Genomic DNA, 26514 nt, shown 5'->3' with positions numbered 1-26514 from the left:
ACAGAGGAACTGACATCCTTCATGTATATTTGGCTCACTAGATTTTGTTCCCCATAGTTTTTGGACAGTGTTAACCAAAGCATTCTGAGTGAGGAACAGTCAGGAGGGGAGATTAAACCGTTCCTGGAGCTCTGCGTAGGAGCAGAGCTTACCATTACTGTACAAATCCCCCACTTTCATGATGTTATGTGCTATCAGTTTATTAGTGTGTGTTGCGATATGTCCCTTCGGGATGTGGTTTAAGGCTACTAGGGGGATCTCAGGTGAATATGGGGATTTTGTATGGGTGCGTCTCAGAATTGTTCCCAGCAATATCTTGATGTTTCCCATTCCAGCGGGAGCTGTTTAGGTTTTTTGGGGATCAGAAGTATATTAACAATATTTTCGAGAGGACAGTTTAGCTGGATTCGTAAATTAGCCAGCCATTGTAGTTGCCCTGCCCAGAAGTAGATTTCCAAGTCTGGTGCGGCTAATCCACCCTCCGCAGTGGGCCTTCTGAGGGTGTTAAGAGCGATTCTGTGCCTGTTCGGTCCCCATATGAAATTTACAATTAGGGAGTCTATATTTTTGAACACTCTTTTCGGGATTATTAACGGGATAGTGGAGAAGTAGTATAGCAACCTGGATAGTACTATCATTTTGAGCAGGGCAACTCTCCTAAAGACAGTCAATGGTAGTGTGCTCCAGAAGAGCATATTAGCTTTGATTCCTCTTATTGCCCTCTGTATATTTCCCTCTAATAGGTCTTCTACTGTGTGGTATATGTTGACCCCTAGGTATTTAAATGTGTTCAGGGACCAGGGTAGGCCCCTGGTTTCTGCGGGTTCTATAGTGTCCTTGGTTAGTGGGAAGATGGAGGATTTTCTCCTATTGATTCGGAGGCCAGAGGCCTTACCGAAATTTTCTAGCATATTTATTGCACCAGATAAGTCTATATCCAGGTTTTTGAGAAATAATAGCATGTCATCTGCGTATAGCGCTATGTGGTGTGTCCAGTTATTGATTAAAATACCCTCAAAGCACTTCTTGGATCTTGCTGTTTGTGCAAGGGGCTCTACTGCTATAGCGAACAGGAGGGGAGATAGTGGGCAGCCTTGCCTGGTCCCTCTACCTATTGGGAAGGAGTCAGAAATGGTGTTGCCTGTACGTGCTCTCGCTGTGGGGTTGGAATACAGTAGTTTTGTCCAACGTGTGAATCCCTCTCCTAGTCCAAGTGTTAGCATGACCTGTTCTAGGTAGTCCCACCTTAGGCTATCGAAGGCTTTTTCTATATCTACGGAGATTATCGCTGCTTGAGGCATTGTTGAAGGCAAGGCATGCAGTATTGAAACTAAGCTTCTGATATTTTGTGCTGCGCTGGGTTGTGGGATAAATCACGATTGGTCTTGGTGTGTCAGTGATGTCATGAGGGGTAAAAGTCTGTTTATCAGTATCTGACTCAATATTTTATAATCTAAATTCAACATGGATAGTGGGTGGAAAGAACATACGTCCGAGGGCGGTTTATCGGGCTTAAGTAGGGGAATCACTATGGCCTCATTGGTTGATTGAGGCAGTTTGTTGATACGCCATGCTTCGGTGTATATTTCGCAATGTCTTGGGGCTAGTAGATCCTGGAATAGTAAATAGAACTCCATAGGGCGTCCATCCGTTCCTGGAACTTTGCCCCTTGTCATGCCATGTATCGCTATTTTAATTTCCGCTATTGATATTGGAGCAGCTAGGGATAGGCTTTCTTCAGCGCTTAGTTTTGGAAGGGTGAGAGCCTCTAATTCCTGGACCTGAATGCTACTAATAGTGTCCGTGGGTGGGGCATAAAGGATTGAGTAGTATTCGAGGAAACACGTGTTGATCTCCCTTTGACCATGTACTCTTTCACCCTGTTGTGTTTCGATCTCGACTATGGTGGTTTGCTGGTTGGGGGGTTTAGCTAGCCATGCTAACACGGCGCCTTGCTTGTCGCCTTCTGCGTGTTGCTGGTTTATATATTGTTTGTAGTCGAAGCAAGATTATCTAGCGTTTGCCTCAATAATTTTAGCTTTAGTTTCAGTCATGTGGGGGGGTCAATTCGGGTTGGGTAGGAATCTTATGCTCTACGTTTCTGAGGGTGTCTAAGTTTTTTTAGTTCATTCTCAATTGAATTTCGGACTCCTATACTCTCACCAATATATTTACTATTTTAAAGGTTTCCCATTCAAGGGCTCTGGTGGTGGCTGTCTGTGTTTATAGTGAAGTATTCCTCAATGCTTTTATGTAGAGTGTGTTTGAATGCTTCGTCTTCAAGTGTTTCTGTCCTCAGTCGCCAGGTAGGGATCTACGGTTTTTCCCCTCTCCATGCTAGTGATACCATTAGGGGGGTTGTGATCCGATGTAGTACGACTTAAGTATTAGGCTGCTACTACTACTTGTTGCAGTTCGTGGGATGTTAGGAAGGTGTCTAGCCTCACGTGTAGGTAGTGTGTTATTGAGTGATAGGAGTAGTCCCTACAGAGCGGGTTAAGCTGTCTCCAGCAGTCTCCTAATTGCCAGTGTTGTTGCCATTCTGTAAAGGATTTGGCAGTTTTTGTGGCTTGTGATTGCGGTAAGGGCGGATGTGACCTATCTAGGTGTATGTTGGCTATACAGTTGTAGTCCCCACCGAGAATTTTCGGGCCTGTTAAGTTCGGACCTAATTCTTGTGATAGCTTGTCAAAGATTTTTTTTTAAATCTAGAGTCGGTGCGTATAGTCCGCCAATTGTCACCACCTTCCCGTCTAATCTACCCTTGACCACCATATATCTCTCCTCTCTATCTATAGTTGTTTGTAGAGCCTGGAAAGGGACCCCCGGTCGGATCCATATCAGCACTCCCCTGGCATATGCCGAGAAGGTAGTGGCAAATATTTGGCCTCTCCATCTTTTTTTTAGTGCAGTGACTTCCTGTAGTAGGGCTATGTGTGTCCCCCTACGTTTAAGGTAGTTGTATACTTTATATCGTTTGGACATGTTATTTAAGCCTGATGTTCCATGTTATCATTTTGTAAATTGCGGCCATGATCTGTGGGTTTTAGATTCTTGATCGTAGGTGAATATAGACCTATAAATAGGTTTTCTGTTATGAATACTGATTGAGGATCTAGGACGAGAATTGTTTGATTCATTAGTGATTAGTGCATTGTTAACCCCTCTATCTATGTGAACAAATTTAATCCCCAACTCCCACTCCCCAGGACCGGTGACCAAAACATTCCCCGTCCAAACCGTAAACATTCTTAAATTAGAGTCCTATAGGTGGCCGATGTGTCGGCGGTCGAGAGCCCCCGCTCCAAGTTGGTCCCGGGGCCCGGCTATAGGGTGTGTTGCTTCCAGTGGCATTTACCCAAGAGGTATAAACTATTGGTTGGTCTAAGAGGATACTTGCTTATTAACCTGGGTGTGTTAATTAGGACCTTGTTGGTACTCACATAGAACTTGGTCCTCACAGATAGCAGTTAGGTAATCTCCTCTGCAGTACCTGGTGTTATTTTGGGCAGGCTGGTGATAGTGTCACGCGAGGATGATGATGAGCCCCCGCAGTCCGACTCGAGGTCAGAGGCCAAGGGCTGGTCCCTCCGCTTAGAGCTGCTGCCGTTGCCACTGCATTCCGCATCTCCTGAAGTGATTGTTGTCTTGGTGGGGCTGCGACCAAGGTTCGTTTGGTGGATCTGCTGCGTTTCCTGTCGGGCTTGCGTGGGGTTCTAGGAGGAGGGGACTGGTTGTTTATTTTTAGGGTTTCCATCCATTCCTTTACTAGCTGCGGTGATGGAAAAAAGTGCGTTAAGTGCGTTTTGCCGTCGTATTCCACACGGAGCTTAGCTGGGAAGAGCATGGCATATTTAATACCGCATTCGCGTAGTGCTCTCTTAGAGTCATTGAAAGAGGCCCTTTGTGCTTGCGTTTCTCTGGAGAAACCTGGAAAGATCATAATTCGTTGGTTATTACATGTAATTTCACTGAGTTGACGAGTTTGCGAGAGGATGTAGTCTCTGTCTCTGTAGTGCAACAACTTTGCTATAATTGGTCGAGGTCTGGCTCCAAGTGGAGGTACCCTATGGACTCTTTCTATTGCGAAGAATGCTGAGAGGCCCTCCTCGGCTACTGTGGTTTTGATCCAGTTTTCCAGGAAGGCTTCTATACTGTCTGCTGATGACTCTGTTCTCTCTGAAATCCCAACCAGACAAAGGTTATTCCTGCGTGCACGGTTTTCAGCGTCTTCCGCTCTGGATTCCAGGGATTTAATGCGTGAGGAGAGATCTGTGAGCTCTGTGGCAGTTACATTTTGTGTTAAAGTAGTTGCTGCAAGAGTTTGTTCATTCGCTCCTACTCTTTCCCTTAATTTGCGGTGGTCATCTTGCAGTAATGTAAGGTCCGTTGCCAAGTTATCTATTTTCTTCTCTAATGCTTCCCGGGAGTCTCTAATGGCCAGGAGGACCGTGTCCAGAGTTGTTTCCTGTTGCAAATTGTCATCTGGAGAGGTTAACTTTATGGGGTGACTAGTAGTTTTGTGGTTGATGCCTCGTCTTGGTTCGGCTCTTCACGTCTTTTGGTTTTCCCCATTTTTGGGACAGTTGACTAATTAGGTGAGGAAACGTGTCTTCTGCGCCGGTGTGTGGCCCCCTATCTTGCGTTGTACTTTCGGGAGTGTCCTCTAAGGGCCCGCTACTTTCCCTCAGTGGGTAGGTGCAGTACGTGAACCGAGGATCCCAAATTCCCAGGGGTGGAGGGGGAAAATTCAGCTGTCTGTTTAGACTATACAAGGGGGGGGGTGTGAGGGTCTCATTCACCTCCCGATTTCAGGGTTTCCGAATCCGCTTGATTCTGCTCAGCAGGTTTCGCCCAGGCTGTATTTCACTGGTGTTTTACTGGTGTTTTACATGCCCATCTTTGATCTGAGTTATCACGAGGGGCCCTTAAGGTTATCCTACGGTGGGGTCTGTGGTCGTTCTTGTGATCAACAGCACTTCTCGGGTCAGGGAGAGGAACCTTAGCATGAGGCGGACTTCACTTTGCGTCGCAGTTCGGGCAGTTGCTGTTGTTATTCAACACTTACGATGAGTAAGAAGAGGGCCCCTATTTCCCGTCGCTTCAAATTCGAGGGGGAATTTCACTGCATGGGCCGAGGGGGAAGTTAAATGTCCAAGTCGTCCCTGGTTACTTATTGTGCTTGTTGGGCCCAGACTGAGGTGCCTACAGCTCAGCCTGAAGTAGGGGACGCGCCTCCGTGCCAGTGCTGGATGGGGTACCCGCGCTCCTCTCCGAGTCCTTTCCTCCCCGCCCGGAGATCTCCGGTAAGCTTTTCTGTGGGTTCAGGGGTCCCCGGGTTGGTGGGCACAGTTTCTGGGCCGCTACCGGGCTAGGGTTTCAGTCTCCTCGCACCCGATCGCCCCCCCACTCACCGGCTCCTCCAGCGTGTTGCAGGTGGGTCGCCTCCGCTCCGGAGTCCCCCCGGTCCATGAGGCCCGCTTGGATCTCGTCGCGGGCGTTCCGTCTCTTCGGTGCTCCGGGGCGAGTCTGCCGGGGCATCACTTGGTCGCGGCTGCCATTTTGTCTCGTGCAGCCTCGGATGAATAAGTTTTACTTTAAGTAGATTCCCGTTGTTGATTCTGGTCGAAGATGGATCGTCTGTGGTCCCGTCGCCTTAAGATGTGTCCATGATCCACTGGAGCCAGTTTAGGACGTTAATCAGGGGTTTTCAGCAAGCCGGGGCCCGATTGCTCTCCCAGATCTCCTCTCTAAGCGTGCGGCTCCATCAGCCGCCGGCCATGCCCCTCACTGGCCATTATACTTGATATGTTCCCCATGCATGAGATTTTCAGTGTATCACGGCTGCTGGGGATTATAAAAAAATGTCATTGTACTGGTCATCATCCTCACCTTGATATTTGACGTGGATCTCAGAAGGGCTGTGGGCCACACTGAACACGCCATCATTGTTTTGATTTTTATAGGCCAAAAAGGAAACTTTGAGGGAGAGAAGACACTTTTCTTGGGGAAGTACGTTCAGGCAGGAGGAATCGTTTTGTCATTTGTACCCTTGCCGATGTCAATGACATCGTAGTCAAGTACGTAGTTGAAGCTTGCCATTTCAAAGGTTTTTCATGACTTTCAACATCAATAGTTATTTTTGCCAATTGGACACTTGTCGACTGTGTTGTCATCGACTGCTGTACAGGTGCCCATTGGCGGAGCTTTTATCGACGATACCTTCCTCAATGAGATTGTCGCCGACCATGCAATGCATAGGTTCGTTGATGTAGCCATCGTTGATGCTAATGTCGATGTCACTGTAGTAACTGTTGTCGTTGTGGACACTCGTGTTCTCATTGGTGAGGTCGTCGAGATTTTTAAAGCGATCTTTGGCTTCATCGTTGATAGTGCTGAGGAGGCCTTCTCCTGAGGAGAACTTCTCTGGCTGCACTCCAGACTTTGCAGATGGAGTGGGGGGTTCAGACCCTGCAGTTCCTCAGGAGATTTAATCTCACTTCTCCTTTTGGAAGCTGTCTCTGACAGACTCATGGTGAGTCCCTTTTAAGGCCTTTCTAGACTCCTCTGATGTCCCGTGCTCACAAGATCTTTCCCTCTTGTGTGATCTTTTCAGAGAGGTTGTAGAGGTGTCACTGTCTTCTTCCTCAGAAACAGGAGACCTTCTAGATTTTAGGGTTTAGTAGAAAAGGTACAACAGCTCTTGTAGTTTTCTGCCTTATGTGTAGAGTGGGGGCAGTAGATACATTCCTTGTGGGGGTCTTCAGAATGAAGTATTTTCTTGTCACAGGGCCTGAAAAGGCCTTTCAATGGTGACTCTGACATGACAGTAGATACGAGACAATTATTTTCCAAACTGGTTGAACAAAACTGAGTAGAGCTCAGGGAACCTCCATTCATGTGACGTGGAGTAGAAAATCTGAGGTACTCAGCCTGTGTGGGGAGTATTCTAGAGTGTGCAATCACCTAACTGGCTGGAGTTAAGATTTAAACGATATGGTTAACTAATAAAGTTGAATTTCCATTACATAACCTATGCCAATGTTATGTACAGATTTATCATGGTACTTTGGGACTCCCACTTCAACGACGGGAAATGATTCAAGCAAGCGTGTGAATCTACAGCAGACGTGTATATGTGTATATGCCTGAACACCTCTAAAGGTATTCAATTCAGTGCGACTGGTACGACTGGTAATGAAGACATATAGCCAAAAAAGGGACCACTACAACAAGTGACTTATACAATGCCTAGTACCTTCTATCAATAATGAGGATTAAAGTTGTGTACACTAACATACCTGTTTCATATAATCACTAACATTGCTGTACACGTCTCTGTGCCTGCTTGAACTTTAATGTAATAAAAATGATGCACTTTCATTCCTTGGAACCATTAAGCCACGTCTGCCCACAACATGCCAGTGATTACCTCCATCATACTAGAGGCAGCCATTTACCAGGAATTCACATTATTGTGCCCAGTGCTCAGTAAACTAATAAGTGCCAAAGAGATGTTCCGAAGCCCAGCCGGCGCTGTTAAAGGGTGCTATTAATTGTCAGTGCACCGATTACCAAGGCTGTGTAGCCCTGAATCCACCCCATGCCTCTTTAACCCACTGCCAGGCACTGCCTGCCCATTAATCGCACTCTTGCAGGCTCATGTTTTCTCCCTTTCCACAGGTTTTCCATCTTCCTCTTCATCCTTCTTTCCTGTTAGTGTGGTTTTCCCTCTGTTTTGACCCTGATGAGTAGAAATATGTGCCAGTCCATAAGAACTGAGTGCTGGTGCCTCACTGGTAACCACTGGCTCAAATTGTGTACTGATTGAGCCAGGGCTATCATATTGCTAAGGATTACTACCATTGTGCGAGGTCCACCATTTTACCATGAATTGCCATCATTGTGGCACTTTGCCAGGAATCACCACCACAGTGCCAGGCCAATCATGGTGCAAGAGATTACCAGCACTGTACCAGGGTCAGCATGTTGCCATGGATTACAACCATTGTGTCAGGGCCAGTATTTTACCAGAGAATATCACATTTGTGCTAAAACCACTGTTTTGGGTATTACCACCATTGTGCTAGGTACAGCATTTTACAAGGAATTACCCGCATATCATATCCAACAGTGGCAGTGGCCAAAACACTAAGGGCCTAATTTGGAGTTTGGTGGAAGGGTTACACTGTCACAAACGTGACAGACATCCTGTCCGCTGTATTACAAGTTCCATAGGCTGAAAGGAATTATAATTTGGGAGACAGGATATGTCACCTTTGTGACACAGTAACCACCTCCTTCAAATTAAATTAGGCCCTAAGTCTTCACACACACTTGGGTCTCAACCCCAACATAAACACACAGGCATGCACTCTCAGATAGATACACACACACACACACACTTGTACTTATGCACTTCCACACGTGGACAAATGCACACACAAACACAGACAGGCACACGCACACAGTTTAGAACCTTAACTTTCTTACCGACTCCTTCCAGCTGCAGTGCTGCAATAGCAGGCCTGTTTATTTTCCTCTATCCTAGACTGCACATCTCCTAAACAACAACCCCTGAAGTGACAGTGAGGAGAGCCCCTCAGGCAGCTTGGAGGTGGGGTGTCAGGGGGGAATCAGCTAGTGTGAGGGCAGGGGCCTGGCATCAAGTGCGTGGCAGGGGTGAGGTATAAGTGAGGGAGCAAGAAGGAGAGAACCTGGCGAGGGATGTAAAAAAAGGAGTGTGAAAGGGGATAATTGAGAGGGAGTGGGGAAAGTATGAAGTGCCTGCTTTGGGAGTGTGGGAATGAGCAGCGTCAGTAGTCAGCAGGCCCAATGGAGATGCACTGACCGAGGGATTCAACGACCTCCACCACTTTATCTGCATGGGCAGGCTGAGGCAGTGCAGCAAATGCCACACAGGAACTCCTTGAAGGAAGGATACACATATTAACAAATATAGCAACAGACTGTGCCCATTTGCCTAGTCACATGTCGGCTCGAAGTTAACCTCAATAGGTTTTGCCTCAGTGCTATGAAAGCTGATAAAAAAGGAGGTCAGATTTTCACATATTCTCAACATAACCTTTTAACATCTTTTCCTGTTATTTAAAGACTGGTTGTCAGAAGGGCTAAAGAGCTCACAAATGACCTGGGCAGTTATTAATACAGTTCTGTACATGGGATAATGAGTTTGGGGTACTTCTGGACTGACTATGCTGCTTAGGAAGCAATGCGTTTGAAGTAGTCCTGGAACATTCATACTTCCACAGAGTTCAGGCACTGTGACAGGGTTTATTACTGGTCTTCTTTTGAGGCGATGCTAGAAGAGAGCTGTGGAAGTAATTATACTTCCAATTCTAAGGAAACTATACAATTCACCTCTGAAACAGACAAACATCGCACTGTGGGTTGCAGTCTGGTGTTTGACAGGAAGGAGATTAACAAAGGAAGGAGATTAACAAAGGGAGGAAGGGGTCTCATGCTGGTTGATCCCAAGAGGCGACAAACCAGGTATTTCTTTTACCAGTTCAAAGACTGCTCTCTGGTAGAGTGGCACCAGAAGGCACAGGTCTCCTTTGTCAGCAGAGTAGTTTGTTTTCCATGCTTGCAGAAGACGCTAAAGCATACTGGACTAATGAGTCTGTGGTGAGTTGAGTTTGGAGTTTATTACTGTAAGGAAATCCATTATGTGTTGTATTTAGCAAAACATCCTACAGGTGGTAATTTCCTCTACTACTAGAATTCTCTCTATCTCCCAAAACACCTTCTCTTGAGAGTTAAGATGGTGTAAAACATTGAAGCACAATTCATCTTAGGGCTTAACAAGTGGACCCACATTTCCTCTCATCTAACCTCTTCTCACTGGCCACACATAAAATGGTTTGCTGGGTGTTCTGTGCAATACAAATTATTGAGACATTAAAAAAAAAGCAAAGTTGGCCATCTTGACCCACTATTTCCTCGTATGTCTGCATAATACTGCTCTAAAATTTCTGTGTCACACTGCGATTCAAGGACAAGTTACTTACCTTCAGTGATGAGTGGGTCACATATAAACGTCTCCCAGGAAATTAGTTGCTTTCTAAGGCTTGTCTGTGCCCTTACACGCAAAGCCCATCGGCAAATTGTCATGATCAGTGTGCAGATTTCTAGATCTGGATCTTTTTTAGATGTAAAAAGAACCCATTTCACAAAAAAGGTGAAGTTGGAAGGTTGGTGAGAAATTTGCAATTAGAGTATCCACCAGAAAAACCGTCAAGCAAATTACGTTTCTGATGATGGATACTTCTAACCACAGATTCCACACCTTGGAAATAGATACTTAAGCCGTTCCTACCCTGCAGAGTCTTTAGAATGGCTCAAACTAAAGTCCTGCAGGACCAAATGGGCAAAATGTCCATGCCAATGGACCGAACTGTCAAGACAACTGTGCTTTGTGAACATGTGCACTCATGCCTACGTTGCAGCTTGTTGAATATCTAGGACAGACACTCTGCATGCAAGCACAGTATTGGCAGCCTTAGCTCAAGTGGAATGATCCCTCAATCATTTAGGTGCCTGCTTCCTAGCTAGCTCAAAACAGATCTTTATGCAGAGGACAATCCATGGAGAAATGGTTCTTTTCTATACCGCCCTGCCCTTTTTGCTCTAGAGAAACCTATAAGGAGTTTAGCATCCACATAATGGTCCATTGTATTATCAATGTAGAAACGGAGGGCTCTCTTGGGGTCCAAACAATGCAGTCTCTCTGGAAGAAATGCAGCTGGAGTTCTCAACTCCATATTGTCTGGTAACAATGCTATATCTGGTGAATGGACCGAGAGGACCTGAACCTCACTCACATGATTTGAGGATGTGTTTGCAGCCAGAAAACCTGTTTTCAGGGTCAAGGGACGCAGTGAAAAGCTGTATATCAGCTCAAATGTAGTAGAAAAGTGAAATCGAAATTGAAGTGGCATCACAAATGGCTTTGGAGGAAAAGTGCTGTAAACCTTTCATTCTCAGCAGTGGCAAAAAGAACAAGTCAAGAGGCTTTTCCCTATCGCTGGAAAAGGTAGTGCACTAAATCTGGGTGTAACTGCCATTTGTGATCTGCTAGGCATCGGAGTTTATCTACCCTGGCGCTCAAAGATCCCACCAGGTGATTCATGACCAGAGAAATGTCTTGGTGAGCCAGCCACTTGCAGAGACGCGAAAGTCTCCTGGCACAGGACTCAAGATCCCACTTTGTCCTGCTTACTGTAATACCACAGTGCAGTAGTGTTGTCCGCCAGAACATTCCCTTGATCAAAGGTAGGAAGGCCTTCAACACAAAGCAGAACACCTGCAGCTGTTGCAAATTGACTTTGAGGTGGGTTGATGCTAAACTCCAGAGTCCTCTGATCTACAACTCTCCTAGATGGGCTCTCAGGCCCGGTATGATGTATCCATGACCACTGTCAGCTCTGGGTGGGGTAAGGAGAGGGGTCTGCCACTGGCCCAATTGCGGTCTCTCAGCCACCACTGCAGATCTTTTACAGTCTCCTCTGAAACCTGGATGGAATGTCATCATCTGGAGGGGTCTCCCCAGAGCCACAGGGGTCGAATTTCTAACCTCTTCAATTCACCAACACAAAAAAGAAATCCAGTTGGGCTACGACCTGTACACAATCTGGTAAGCAACACTGTGCGGGTGGCGTTTTCTGGTCATGTTTTGTTGTGGGTTCCTTTTAGCGCCTAGATTGGGCACTCATATTTTAGCCTTTAGGACCATAGTCTTTCCCATTATGACATGGACATTTTGTGTTCACTTTTATTGATTTTATTATAGCACAGCTTGCTTTTAGCTTGTTATTTTATATTATCAGCTGCCTTTCTTAGAAAAGATATTTGTGATCTACATTTATCTGTCCCTTGCCCACATTTCAGTCTGTGTCCTGCTCAAGGCTGTCATGTTTATACACAATACTTTATCCGGTATTGCTGCTCAAAGAGTTACAGATTCAGCCATAATATCACGCCAGGCCTCTTCTCAGAACACAACATGTTTTGTTATATAAACACCACATAGGCCCAAGGAGGATAGAAGGCATTCTAGCGAGCGCCGTCTTATGTGGTGGGGAACTTTGTCGACAGGTTCACTAATCTTCGCCTCGTCTTTACAACCAACCAGGAATGCCAGCAGAACAGGCAAACCCTTGCCTTCTTTCAGATATGGGGTTAGGGCTCCTTCTGGAGACCGGGGCGGCAAGGGCTAACGCTGCTATGCTCTCATGTTAGACATTAGGGTGTAGGTAGGAATTATTAGATCACATGATTATGTCAGGATCTTGGGACTGTTTATATGTTTCACTCTAATGGTCACACTCATCACTGTGACAGGTTTCATCATCCTAACAACTGCAGCTCATGCTTTTTACCATAGAATACAGTCACTTTGTGTAACTGAGAGAAAAGGGTACGATTTGTCGACCACGACTTCCCTGAGGAGTCAGAATGTCAAGTATCTAGGCTGTCACAAATCACCTTTACTTTCTAGATTTGGGTGAGGTGCTGCTAGCTAGCTGAAAAGATCAGGCTGACAGTTTTCAGTTAGTGTAGGACTGACTCAGTCAACCACACACGGTGGTGCTGCCACCTGAAACTAAGCAATCATACCCCCATGGTAAGAGTCCTACAACAGTTTAGTCCCTCTAAATAAGTTCAGGGACACAGTGGAAATCCAAACCCTCTTTTGTAAATGAATAAAAAAATAGCACTAAGAAACATGGACACAACCTAACAATGTTCATTTCTAAAACCCAAGTCTAGTGCATAAATTGTGAACAGCAACTACACAGAATGAGAAAATAAAAGCTTCAAGGCATGATATGGCCAGTGAAAGCAAAATGGAACAGTCCTAACATGGTTGGTACATTCCACACTTACTAAAAACCCTATAGTTACTTCTAAGCACTATGCTGAAATTTTGCAGAAGCAGAGAATACTAAGCCTATAAATTGAGTTTCTTAAAATGGGTTGCACAGCTCAGCTTCCTTTGCAACAAAATAGTTGTTCAGCTATTCGCTATCACAGCCCCTGCCCAGGAATTATCAGGCCACTTCTCTAAGCAGATGTCAGAGAGCAATGACCTCTGGTCTGATTTTTCAATTGTTTAATCCACTACAAACAATGGACAAATATAAGGGTTTTTACAGCAGCTGATTGGCAATTTATACCTCATGCTCATAAATTTGGTGACACTAAAGTCATAATAAGGCAAAATAAGTATGATGCTGAATGTGTCATTTTAATTTATGTGTTTACATTTTAGCCTTCACTAGATATGTCAACCTCAATGTGGCAGCGGCCATTATGTAAACTGTAGGAAAGTACCCTCTTTTGGCATGGTTGCCCCCACTTTTTGCCTGTTGTCAGTATGTTTTTGACTGTGTTCACTGGGATCCTGCTAACCAGGACCCCAGTGACTGTGCTCTCTCCCTTTAAACTTGGTTGCTTGGACCACAAACACCCCACATTTGGCCTACTGGTGCCCCTTTATTAGTCCCTAGTATATGGTTCGCAGATACTCAGGGCACTGAGGCACCAGGGGTCCCCCACGGGCTGTAGCATTTATTATGCCACCCATCTGGAGCCCATGCAAAGTGTATCTGCAGGCTTGCCATTGCAGCCTGTGTGAAAAGGTGCATACACCCTTTTCACTACAGGTCACTACACCAGGTCACTTAAGTCACCCCGATGGTAGGCCTTCCTAGCCCAGAAGGGCATGAGCAGAGGTCCCCCACGAACTCCAGCTGCATTTTCATGGACTTCGTGAGAGCGGGGATACCAGTTTACGTGTGTACTGGACATAGGTCACAACCTATGTCCAGATACATAATGGGAACTCAGAATCTGGGCATGTTTGGTATCAATCAAGTTGGAATCATACCCCAATACTGTTGACAGTATTGGAAGCATGATTCCATGCACTATGGGGCTCCTTAGAGGACCCCAAGCATTGCTCCTAACAGCTTTCTGGGGGTTTTCTGGGCAGCCAAAGTTGCTGCCACCCCTCAGACGGGTTTCTGCCCTCCTGCTGCTTGATCAGCTCAAGCCCAGGAAGGCAAAACAAAGGATTTCCTTTGGGAGGGGGAGGCAACAGCCTCTCCAATTGAAAATAGGTGTTAGATGGCTTGGGAGGGGTAGCCTCCCCAAGCCACTGGTATGCTTCGAAGGGCAATTTTGGTGCCCTTCTGGCATAAACCAGTCTGCACCAATCCAGGGACCTTCAGTCCCTGCTCTGGCATGAAATCGGACAATGGAAAGGAGAGTGACCACTCCCAAGCCCATCACCACCCCAGGGGTGGTGCCCAGAGCTCTTTCAGATGGCCCCTTGATTCTGCCATCTTGAATCCAAGATGGGCAGAGGCCTCTGGGGGCATCTGCGTGGCCAGGTCAGGCAGGTGACATCAGACCCCCCTCCGGATAGGTGGTCACCTGGCTAGGTGACCAATCCCCCTTCCAGGGCTATTTAGGGACTCCCTCTTGGGTGGGTCCTCAGATTCAACGGGCAAGAATCCAGCACGACTCCTCTGCACTGTTTACTTCAAATTCTGGCCACTGTAACCGCAATTGGACTCCACAGGAACCTACAATCTGCAGCTACAGTGACAAATTTGCCCTGCAACATTGTTTCACCAGCTCCTCCAGCAACTGCTACATTTCCCCAGCTGTGCATCCTCTGAGGGCAGCAAGTCTTCAGTCTGAGAAAGAAGGAATCTCCCTTGGAGTTAAGGAGTCACTTCCCTGCATCCGCAGGCACAACTGCAACGACGACCGGCTGTGTGGATTTTCTCTCATTCTGACCTGCATCACGGGTGGTGGTCTGGAGTGGTCACCTTGGTCCTCTCTGCAAGCTGTCCAACTTTGGTGAAGGTAAGCCCTTGCCTTCCCATGTAGGACAGTACCCCCGTGCACCGTGTCTCTTGCAGCTACCAAGGCTTGTTGGCATCTCCTCCACGCGATCTTCAGGCTCAGAGTTGCCCCAGCCTCCAGCACTCTTCCCTGTGAAGCACAGTCCTCTGCGTGCTTCTTCTGCGACGTGGAACCTCTCCTCAGGTGTGCTGTGTTGGCCTCTCTGCAACTCCTGGGCTCCTCGCCTGTGGGTCTTCTTTGGGGGCTGCCTCTTCTTCTTTGGACTCTCTGCACTGCTGAGAGTCGCCTGGGACTCCCGCCATGGGTTGAGTCCCCCTTGGAGCTTGCTGGTCCCCGGCATCTCCATTTTTCCTCCAACTGCGATATCTGCATTTGTCAAGGCATGTTGGTGGTCTTCCACACCACGGAGTGTCTGCAATCCTTCATCTGGCGTGGGACGTCGACTGCATCACCCAGGAACCCTTCATCTGCTCCAGTGCTGCACTGCAGACCATCTTCGTCTCCCTGTCGACCAACTCCTGCACCCACAGATGGGTGGGTAGTTGCTCCTGCCACCATCGGACACTTCAATTGGAACTGGACTTGGTCCCCTTCTTTTCCAGGTCTTCCTCTTCTAGGATCCACCTTTGGTTTCTTGCAGTCTTGTCTGGATCTTGCAATATCCTTCTCTGAAGGCCTGTGGGTTGGTTTGGGTAGAACCAGTAAATTACATCTTTCTTCCTGGTCGCTTGGGTGGGGGGAAGAACTCCAGTACTTACCTTTGGGGTTTCCTAGTCCCTTCAGCTCCCCTCTACAGATTCCCCTTCCTTGGGTGGGGACCCAACCTTCGCATACCACCTTCTCTGTAAATGGTTTGGTCTCCCCCTAGGTCTTCAGTAATGCCTATTGCTTTTCACAGTTTTCTATTACTTTTTATGCCTATTAAGGATTGTTACTTACCTCCTATTGGAGAGTTGCCTATCTAGTATTTTAGTACTTGAGTCACTAAAATAAAGTACCTTTATTTTTCTAACACTGTGTGGTTCTTTCATGTGTGTCTACAGTGGTATTGAATGAGCTTTGCATGTCTCCTAGATAGGTCTTGGCTGCTCATCCACAGCTACCTCTAGAGAGCCTGGCTTTACTTCACTAATAAGTGGATACCTAGACCTGGTATAAGGTGATAATACCATAGGTATTCACCGCACACCTGGCCAGCTTCCTACATAAACAATGAAATTATGTCAGCCTATATAAGAATCAGACATGCTGCTAACACTTCTGCAAGTATCCAAAACTTCACACTCTAATAGAAAGAGATAAGAGTTTGCAAGTCAGCAAACAAAAATAAAAGTAGCTAATACAGCCCTGTCACAGTGCTCATGACAGTAATCCAAAAGATTCCCCTTGGACAATGCCCACTGGGACTCCAATCCCACTACGGAGTCCACGTGTGCAATCTGGTGTGTTGTCCTAGCAGGAGGCCAAGAGTCCAAAAACCCTAAATGTCATCCTCACTGAGAATCAGGGCAGGATCAGGATCATTGCCCAAATGTCCTTGACTCTTCACTCTAGAGGGCAGGCAAAAAGCAGTTTGTTGCTTCTCTTCTGATACACAGATGCACCATATCCAGGATAGCTTCAATGAAGAGGTCAGGTGTGACTTTGGCACATTGATAGTGAAGTCCTATGATGTTAGGAGGTTTGTTGTCGTCTAGATAGAGGTGGTCTGTGACAGCCTGGGGTTAACTCATCTTCAACAGTCATCGAGATACAGGAAGACTGATACACCTGACCTCTGAAGATGAGCTGAGACCAGCGCAATCAGTTTTGTGAACACTGGTAAGGCCAGAAAGAAGCAAAGCTAACAGGAAATGTTCCTGGCCTACTGTGAACTGCAGGCAATGCCTGTGTGCCTACAGGATGAGAATATGGAAATATGCATCCTGCAGGTCCAGTGCTACCAGGAACAAGGGCAGACAGGATCTGGACCAACATAAGCATTTTGAATTTGTCCTTCTACAGGAAAGTGTTGAGAAGGCAGAGATATAAAATAGAATGAACAAAGACCTCTGTCCTTTTTCAGCACAAGGAAGTAGCAAAAGTTACACCCAGTTCCTACTCTCAAGGCTGGAACCCTCTCTATGGCTTTTTGGCCTAAAGAAATTGCACTTCCTGCTGCAAAACTGACAAGTATTCCTTCTTCAGCCGCATCAAAATTATGCAGTCTAAAACGAGCAGGAGTCATGCCAGATATGCCCAGCAAGGCCTCTGTATAGGCCTCTATTTTTTGCAACATTACAGACAACCCATTAATTTGGGTGCATTTATATCAAACTCTGAATCAGATACTCAGGAGTTTGGGAGCAAGACCAGGAGGCACGTTGACATGCTGGTACCCTTTTAGAGTCTGAGGGTAGCTGGAAGGAGCCGAGACTCTTGCTTTGACTTCTTGTGTCCGACCATGACAATGACCTAAGGTAGGAACAACTTCAGGAGCGGGAATGGTACCTTCCTTTCAACTTTGACTGGTCATGGCATAGAGGCTTCTGATGCTTAGCAAAATAGAGTTGCACCTCATGGTTCCATTCGGCCTTCAGGTTGTTGTAGGCCCTGGAGGTGTGCTCCAACCCCAGCCACCACAAGCATACCTAATGGAGATCTGTTGCAGATATTTGTTTGCAGCAGACCATAAAAGCTTTAAACCCTGTCATTTTGAAAAGTGACATTTTGCCCCTTGGACACTGGTAAAAGAATATTTAGGAGAAACTTACTTGTCAAAAATGAGAGGACTAAGCTCTGGATCCGCGTCTGAAGGAGCATAAAAAAAGGAACTGGCGTGCCTGTGTGTTGCTTATATGCAGCCCTGCATGTCACTTCCGGAGCGGAATGAAGTTGGTGTGGAGCTTCAAAATGTCATCTACTGGCGCGTAGGAGTACTGCTTCTGACTTTCCTGATGGAGCCCAACACCTCGAATAATATTCACATGGTGAGGAATCTGTGGTTAGAATTATCCACCAAAAGATATTTTGATAACACTTCCACATTTCATCTATTTTTCACTACTCCTTTTCGGAAGGGACAGATAGTTTGGATGTCACTTTTGCTGTGTCCGTATCTTATGTAATTAATAAAATGCCTCCCAAAAAAATCTGTGCTTTTTTTTTGTTTCTAAACATCTTTATTGCGTTTTTAAAAAACAAAGTACAATTCACTTATTGATCACAGTTGTCTATAAATAGGTAATCAGCTTATCGCAGGAAAGGAATCGTGTTGGACACAATTAACTGTGGGCCTACAGTCCCATGATATTTATATGCAAGGGTAACAACCCAGACACCCCGTACCCTCTCCTCTTTGGCAAGCTCCAATTTGGCAATCTGGTGGGAGTCTGATAACAAATATGTGTGATACAGTTACACTAATAAATGCTTCCCTGTTCATGCATCTATTCATGCTATGAAGATCAGCCAGTGTCTGCATCATAGGAAAAATGCATTTGGAATCAGCAATAAAGAGAGAGAAACACCAAAGGAAACATTATAAAGTTTGACCAAAACGATCCAACTAACAATCCAGCCTCCTCCCCTCTCCCCCTTACGTGTGTACTTACTACTGTAACATATTTCACGACTTTGCTATGTCACTAGGGTGAAATAACTCATAGTGAGAGGGATCCAATGGAACTTATTGTGGTGCATCCCTGGAATGGAAACTTCGGGTTAACGCCCTTCCTCAGGACACCTGGTCTACCATTTAGGGTGGGCATTTGTTTTAATGGTTTGGGGATTGTGACACAAATGCACAACTGTTAGAGGAAAAACATGGTATGCATTTAAGAAGGGTTGGTAAAGTAAACCCGCCTCTGGCTTTTCAAAATATACGTCCCAGTTTCTGAGAGGGTCAAGTCTGTCGCCTCTCGTATGTAGTCGTTTATGGATCATGAGCTTCACTGATGGCCATCTTTGCAAATCCGACTTCCATCACGAGATCGGAGGTGCTGTGGGTGACTCCCAAGCCATAGTTATATAATGTTTGAGTAAGATTAGCTAGATTCTGGTACCGCAAAAAGCCTTTATTCTTTTTAGTAAATATGCCCAGTATCAAGTAGGCACTGAAGCGGCTCAAGAGGGAGAAAGCTTCCTGTTACCTCTGTCACCACAGTCCATCCTGGTCTTAAAAAGGGCATATCACCGAGCAATATCATACCATGTAAAAGAAGTCAGCATTGTGGGTTTTAAATCTTAGGCAAATGCTAGGGGTAAGATATGCATGCTGTAAATAATAAAGCTGTACAAGGTGGAACCGTACATTTCGTGTCACTAGTTTGACTGCTTGTAAACACCGGGTCCACTGTTTGTCTGTAAAATCCCTCCTAAGTTCCTGTGACCACCAACCTCAGCCTAGCATACAACTGTGTGAGAGCATGCACCGTGTTCCCACCTGTTAAGGCTGTTTTCAAAGGAAGCCTTACAGGAAGTTGCTCCTGATCAGAATCCCAAGTCTGCTGCATCCTGCCACATAATGCTGAATATAACAAAAACTGTTCTGGGCCCAATACATGATCCTGTGCCAAAGTGTCGAAGGTACAGAACCCATCCTCAGACACCATTTCACACCAAAGCTCGACAACTGCTTCCTCCCATTCCCGAATCCGGTACACCGTCCTCGGGCCTACACATTCCAGTATGGGCCAAATTGACAGACAGAGGGCATAGGGCATACCACACCACCTTGCATTTGCAAGTGCTCTCCATATGGACAATGCTGTCCTCAGAAGCATACTATACGTTGCACTGGGGGGAGGGTGGGAGGTTTTGTCCAGGAGCCTCTCTATTAATGGCCAACCCTCTAACTCGTCCTGTACATCGATGCATTCAAGGGCCGGTGATCCAGCAAACCACCGCATTGGGCACTGTAATTGTGCAGCTGCATAATATTGCTCATAGTCAAGGGTTCCCAAGTCTCCCTCTTCCAGTGGGGCAAATAATTCACGTACAGCAACCCATTGCCTGCTCTCACCCCAGATCAGGGTCATCAATACACTACTAGGTCCGCAAAGAAGGTATGACAAATAATCAGCGGAAAGGTTGTAAAAAATATAAAAGATGTGGTAGGACCAACATCACAGCAAAGGCAATTTTGTTGAAGGGGGTCAGCTTGTTCCAGAAAGGGAGGGAGCGGTGTATTGCATTAACTGTCTTACCCAAATTCCCCTTCAACAGGACATGTGGGCCATAATAGACTCGTACTCCAAAGTAGTTAATGGAGTCAAAACGACATCACTTCTGTGCAAACAAACAAATCTGTGCTTACAGGTTTGCAGAGGTGCACCTAACCTTGGGCACTACAATAGACTTGTGTTTAGGCCTCAGGCAATAAAGCATGGAGTCTAGCACTTAGATTTTTTGTTCAGGCCTACGGTTAATAAGCATTTACAAAGATATGGGTGGCTATGGACAAGCTAATTATGGAAATAAAAAGCTGGGAAATTGGACAGACTGCTTCTCTGAGGGTTGACATTTCTCCCTTGCAAGAGGAAAACAGTTTGTGGTCCTCCGTCCCCAGAAAATGGAATATGAGAACACTGAAGACAACACAAATAAACCCCTTTTATCAAATTCCCCAAACCCCTCTTACCTTTCAACTCTGTCAGGGTCTCACCCAGCTGCTGGAGCACCAGGGTCTTTTCTTCCAACTCTTGTATCGAGATTAGCTGATGACTGTGACCCACGTCTTTCTTAATCTTCTCCACAGATTTCTCTAAATCACTTGGAGACCCAAGAAAAACATTTAGTGTCACAGCGTATCACAATGACCCCATGTACATGCGCAGTGTATTGTTAAAAAGAGATTACAGAAATCTAAGCAACACAGATTCTATTCACCAGGTAGTAATACATATTCCGAGACTCCAAACGTATGTCAATCTAGGGGCAAACCAGTGAGTATTAATCTTCAGTTAGCAATGAATATTAATCGCCAATTTGTGTTTTAGTTCCTTAATTGGTTTTCAGCTAAACAAACTAAAATAAAAAAATCACAAAAAAAGAAATCACAAAACCAAACTATAACACCTTCCTGCTATAGGAATGGCGAGTTTCTAGGACACCTTTCAAACTACCGAATTCATAATGCCACCATCACATTCATTATTTATATTGCTATCGGCACTACTACTTAGTATCCCCATGCTGATCAATGGGATGGCCAGTGTTTCTGATGCCAACATTTGCCATGTCATTGTTGTCACAGTTAACTTCAACATCATTCTCCCTATGGACATCACATGAATATCTAGACACCAAATCAACACTACAGCCATCATTATCACCAATCAAGCCAGGAAAGTCATTACAGACTGCATCTCATGTGCAACAAATATCACATTGGCCACTTCCCTTCCTTTTCCATCACAAGGGGAAGGAAGAGCAAGATACTCTTACACGATAAGATATAAGAAGTTACTTTCAGCTTAGGAACTTGAACTCTCCTTGCCATCAGCATGCCACAGTAAAGTACACCATCTATTATTAATTTCCTGTGTCGTTAAATGTCACACCACGACCTTAGTAAACCAAAGTGATCAGAGACATGCACCATTTTTAAAGAACCAGAATAGGACGTCTTCCCTTGTCATAATAACTGGCTAGCAGAGGAACTGAGACTGTTGTAGCTTTGAGGGTAGGAAGAGTGTTCTTTATTGTACTCATGGCCTGTAACGTCTTCCAGTCACAGAGTACCAAGTGCATGATACTCGTCATATACATTCATTAAATCAGTCATAGGCATGGATATCTTTGGACAGTACCTAGATTCTGGACCCTCCAGGGACCTGTTTCTAAAGATGTTCTCTTAACTGGATTGGAGGGTACCTAAGACTCCAACCTTTAAGAGAAGCCTAAATATGACAAGTGGAACCAGTGACACATGTCTATACAGTAGGAAAGGGATATATGCAGGGCGGTTTTATCGTTGGTGGCGCCTGATGCAACAATCCTTTTTGGCAACTCCCCCATATGACCTACTCCTTGGATTCCCTCACTACCACCTAGCAAAAGTGCCCCTCATCTCTCCATAGCTCCTCCCTCAAAAACATTTCATTTGTTTGAAAGCACTGGCAAAGGCTGGCTTTATCAATCCACTCAGCTATTCACATAAAATACAGCTCTGTTCTCTGCAACAGACATATTAAACCTCTGACCAACTTTATGGTGAGTCAAAACTGCCATTAGATAAAACTCCGATCTCTCTTTCTAGCAGAAACATTAATCACAAGAATTACCATGAGACTGTGTAGGAAAATGGTTCCCTGTTGCAGTTACCCCCACTTTTTGCCTGATATTGATGCTGGCTTGACTGAAGTTTGCTGGGCCTTGCCAACCAGGCCCCAGCACCAGTGTTCTTTCACCAAAAATGTACCATTGTTTCCACAATTGGCACACCTCTGGCACACAGATAAGTTCCCTTGTAAAAGGTACTAGGGGTACTAAGGGCCCTGTGACCAGGGAAGGTCCCTAAGGGCTGCAGCATGTGTTGTGCCACCCTAAGGGATCCCTCACCTAACACAGGCACACTGCCATTGCAGATTGTGTGTGTTGGTGGGAAAAAAAAGGCAAAGTCGACATGGCATCCCCTTCAGGATGCCATGCACACAAAATACTGCCTGTGGCACAGGTAAGTCACCCCTCTAGCCCTAAGGCAGGGTACACTATACCACAGGTGAGGGCATAGCTGCATGAGTAATATGCCCCTACAGTGTCTAAGTCCATTATTAGACATTGTAAGTACAGTGTGGCCATATTAAGTATATGGTCTGGGAGTCTGTCAAAAACGTACTCCACAGCTCCATAATGGCTACACTGAATACTGGGAAGTTTGGTATCAAACTTCTCAGAATAATAAACCCACACTGATGCCAGTGTTGGATTTATTACAAAATGCACACATCTTAGAAGATGCCCCCTGTATTTTACCCAATCCTTCAGTGCAGGACTGACTGGTCTGTGGCAGCCTGCCACTGAGACGAGTTTCTGCCTCCCTGGGGTTAGAGCCTTTGTGCTCTCTGAGGACAGAAACAAAGCCTGCACTGGGTAGAGATGCACCTCACCTCCCCCTGCAGGAACTGTAACACCTGGCGGTGAGCCTCAAAGGCTCATGCCTTTTGTTACAGCACCCCAGAGCATCCCAGCTAGTGGAGATGCCCGTCCCTCCGGCCACTGCCCCCACTTTTTGCGGCAAGGCTGGAGGAGATAATTAGAAAAACAAGGAGTAGTCACCCACCAGTCAGGACTGCCCCTAAGGTGCCCTAAGCTGAGGTGACCCCTGCCTTTAGAAATCCTCCATCTTGAGATTGGAGGATTCCCCCAATAGGATTAGGGATGTGGCCCCTTCCCCTCAGGGAGGAGGCACAAAGAGGTCGTAGCCACCCTCCAGGACAGTAGCCATTGGCTACTGCCCTCCTGACATAAACACACCCCTAAATCTAGTATTTAGGGGCGACCCAGAACCCAGGAAATCAGATTCCTGCAACCTACACAAAGAAGGAGGACTGCTGACCTGAAAGCCCTGCAGAGACGACGGAGACGACAACTGCTTTGGCCCCAGCACTACCGACCTGTCCCCAGACTCAAAGAACCTGCACAGCGACACATCCAACAGGGACCAGTGACCTCTGAAGCCTCAGAGGACTGCCCTGAACCAGAAGGACCAAGAAACTCCCGTGGGCAGCGGCACTGTTCAAAAACAGCAACAACTTTGCAACTTTTAAAGACTTCACTTTTCCCACCGGAAGCGTGAGACTTCACCCTCTGCACCCGACACCCCCTGCTCGAGCTCCAGAGAACCAACACTACAGGGAGGACTCCCAGGCGACTGCGAACTCGTGAGTAACCTGAGACGAGCCCCCAGGCACCCACAGAGACGCATGCAGGGAGAATCCAGAAGCTCCCCCTGACCGCGACTGCCTGTAACAAGGAACCCAACCCATGGACCAAGCACTGCACCCGCAGCCCCCAGGACCAGAAGGAACCGAACTTCAGTGCAGGAGTGATCATCAGGCGACCCTCTGCCTAGCCCAGTTGGTGGCTGGCCCGAGAAGCCCCCCTGTGCCCTGCCTGCACCGTTAGAGTGACCCCCGGGTCCCTCCATTGATTTCTATTAGAAACCCAATGCCTGCTTTGCACACTGCACCCGGCCGCCCCTGTGGGTGTGTTTTGTGTGCCTACTTGTGTCCCCCCCAGTGCTCTACAAAACCCCCCTGGTCCGCCCTCTGAAGACGCAGGTACTTACCTGTTGGCAGACTGGAACCGCAGCACCCCTGTTCTTCATAGGCGCCTATGTGTTTTGCGTCCTCCTTTGACCTCTGCACCTGTAGTTGCTGGTGCAGTAACTTTGGGGTTGCCTTGAACCCCCAACGGTGGACTGCCTATGCCTAGGAACTTGAAAGTGCCTTACTTACCTGAGAAAACTAACCATTACTTACTTCCCCCAGGAACTGTTGATTTTTGCACTGTGTCCACTTTTAAAATAGATTGTTGCCATTTTAACTAAAACTGTGTATGTTACTGCTCTAATTCAAAGTTCCTTACTTACCTGTGAGGAGTACCTTGCATTTTATATATTTACTTCAAATCTTGAATCTTGTGGTTCTAAAATAAATTAAGAAAATATATGTTTCTATGTAAAAACCTATTGGCCTGGAGTAAGTCTTTGAGTGTGTGTTCCTCATTTATTGCCTGTGTGTGTAAAACAAATGCTTAACACTACCCTCTGATCAGCCTACTGCTCGCCCACACAAACACAAAATAGAGCATTAGAATTATCTAACTTTGCCACTATCTTACTTCTAAGGGGAACCCTTGGACTCTGTGCACACTATCTCTCACTTTGAGATAGTATATACAGAGCCAACTTCCTACACATTGTATTTGCTGCCTGAAAGCTGGATGCACAAGAAACTCATTAGTAGGAGCTTTTAAATCATACCTTATTGCCAGGGCCGGCTTTAACACTGGTGGCTCACGTGCAAAAGTAATTCTGTTAAGGATCATGAGGGGTGAAGTAGTGTGTGGGGACCTTTTGGTCAGCGTCTGCTCGCTCCCCTCTGCGCAGCTCCACCTGCTGCTGCTGATCTGAGGGAAAGCCTGCCTGACTCTCAGTTCGCGGCTCACCTCCACACGCAGGCACCCGCCTGAGCCTCATCCCTGGTGGCCTATTGGTCATCTGTATCTGTCGGTCTCTGCTGCTTTGTGCCTCTCTGTTTTTCCTGACCTTTTTGTCAATTTTTACTCTTTTTCCTCTCTTTGCGCTTTTGTGCTGTTTGTACTGTTCAGTGCTGATCACGTGCTGTCCCTGCGGCGAGCCCCCCCTTCCCTGTGACCCGCTTTCCTGCCCTCCGGCTGACGGGAACCTCCCACCTCACTCCTTCTTAATGGTGCCGCTATGAAGTGAGAGGGCGACCACTGATCTTCTGGTCCAGCGTCTGGTCACTCCCCTCTGCGCAGCTCCACCTGTTGCTGCTGATCTGAGTGAGAGCCTGCCTGATTCTCAGTTTGAGGCCCACCTCCACCCGCCAGCGCCTCCCTGGTGGCCTAATGGCCATCTGTATCTCTCTGCTGCCTTGTGCGTCTCTGTCCTTTTAGTCTATTTGTACTCTTTTTTTTCTCTCTCTGCGCTTTTGTGTTGGTTGTACTGTTCAGCACTGTCCCCGCGCTCCATTCTTGATGCTGCTGCCCTTGAGGCCCCACCCCGTTCCCTGCAACATGTTTTCCCTCCCTCTCGCCTCCCAGCAGACCAACCCCTCCCACCTCCCTGCCCTTCTTAACGGTGGCTGATGTGCAGCTGCGCCGCTGTGGGCCAAAGGCAAGCCCCTCTGCACCCATCAGTGCCTGGTTCGTGCCCAGTGCCACGGACCCTGGTTACCACACCACCATCAGTACGATGACAACACCCTGCATACCCTCAACCCTGGAAATCTGCAGACTGCCACCAAGTCAATCCGAAGAATACTCAAGGACCATTCTCCTGCCGCAACTGCTCCCTCACCTACCTCCATATGCCACATCTTGCTCCGAACCCAGATGGTCACCTCTGTTGCATACTCCTCAGCACCCACTCCCTAGTCAAACATGCAGTAGAAGTATGGGATCTCCTCGACTCGATTGCCCCCGACGTTGCCTTCCTCATAGAGACCTGGATTACCTCCACCTCAGCCCCGGAATTCCCCTCCTCTATTCCTGACGGTTACAAAATCGTCCACAAAGACAGTCAATTGACCAGGAAAAGGCATCGCCATAGTATACAGAAACACCCTCTGTCTGACCACCCTCATGGCGCAGAGCCAGCCAACCACCCCGAACACCTACACTTCCAAATTCAGACCGACCCAAACACCTCCCTCTGCTGCTCTTTCGGCGACAGACCTCCCAGACCCTGGCCTCAGTTCAGCAAAGCTATCGCCGACCTTGTCGCCCTTCCCCCCCTCACATCCTAGCCTCCACCCACTACATCTTCCTCAGTGAGCTCAACTTTCACCTCGAAAACCACAACAATGCAAACATTACATCCCTCTGGGACAACCTCACCACTATCATTCTCAAGCAACTAGCCAACCTCTCCACCCACTTAGCAGGTCA

At 46.7% G+C, this 26514-nt stretch overlaps 1 protein-coding gene across 3 annotated transcripts in view; it reads right to left on the bottom strand.

Moving 5' to 3' along the window:
• Positions 1 to 26514, bottom strand: part of SRCIN1 (SRC kinase signaling inhibitor 1) — a 758648-nt gene that overhangs the window by 170744 nt on the left and 561390 nt on the right. For all 3 annotated transcript variants that reach the window (XM_069237488.1, XM_069237489.1, XM_069237490.1), the window contains one exon: positions 20519 to 20649. In XM_069237488.1, coding sequence (XP_069093589.1) covers positions 20519 to 20649 — 131 coding nt within the window. The remainder of the gene's footprint in view (positions 1 to 20518; positions 20650 to 26514) is intronic.

This window comes from Pleurodeles waltl, chromosome 6 (genome assembly GCF_031143425.1).
Source record: "Pleurodeles waltl isolate 20211129_DDA chromosome 6, aPleWal1.hap1.20221129, whole genome shotgun sequence".
NCBI lineage: Eukaryota > Metazoa > Chordata > Amphibia > Caudata > Salamandridae > Pleurodeles > Pleurodeles waltl.
This window is presented reverse-complemented; position numbering and strand designations above follow the sequence as displayed.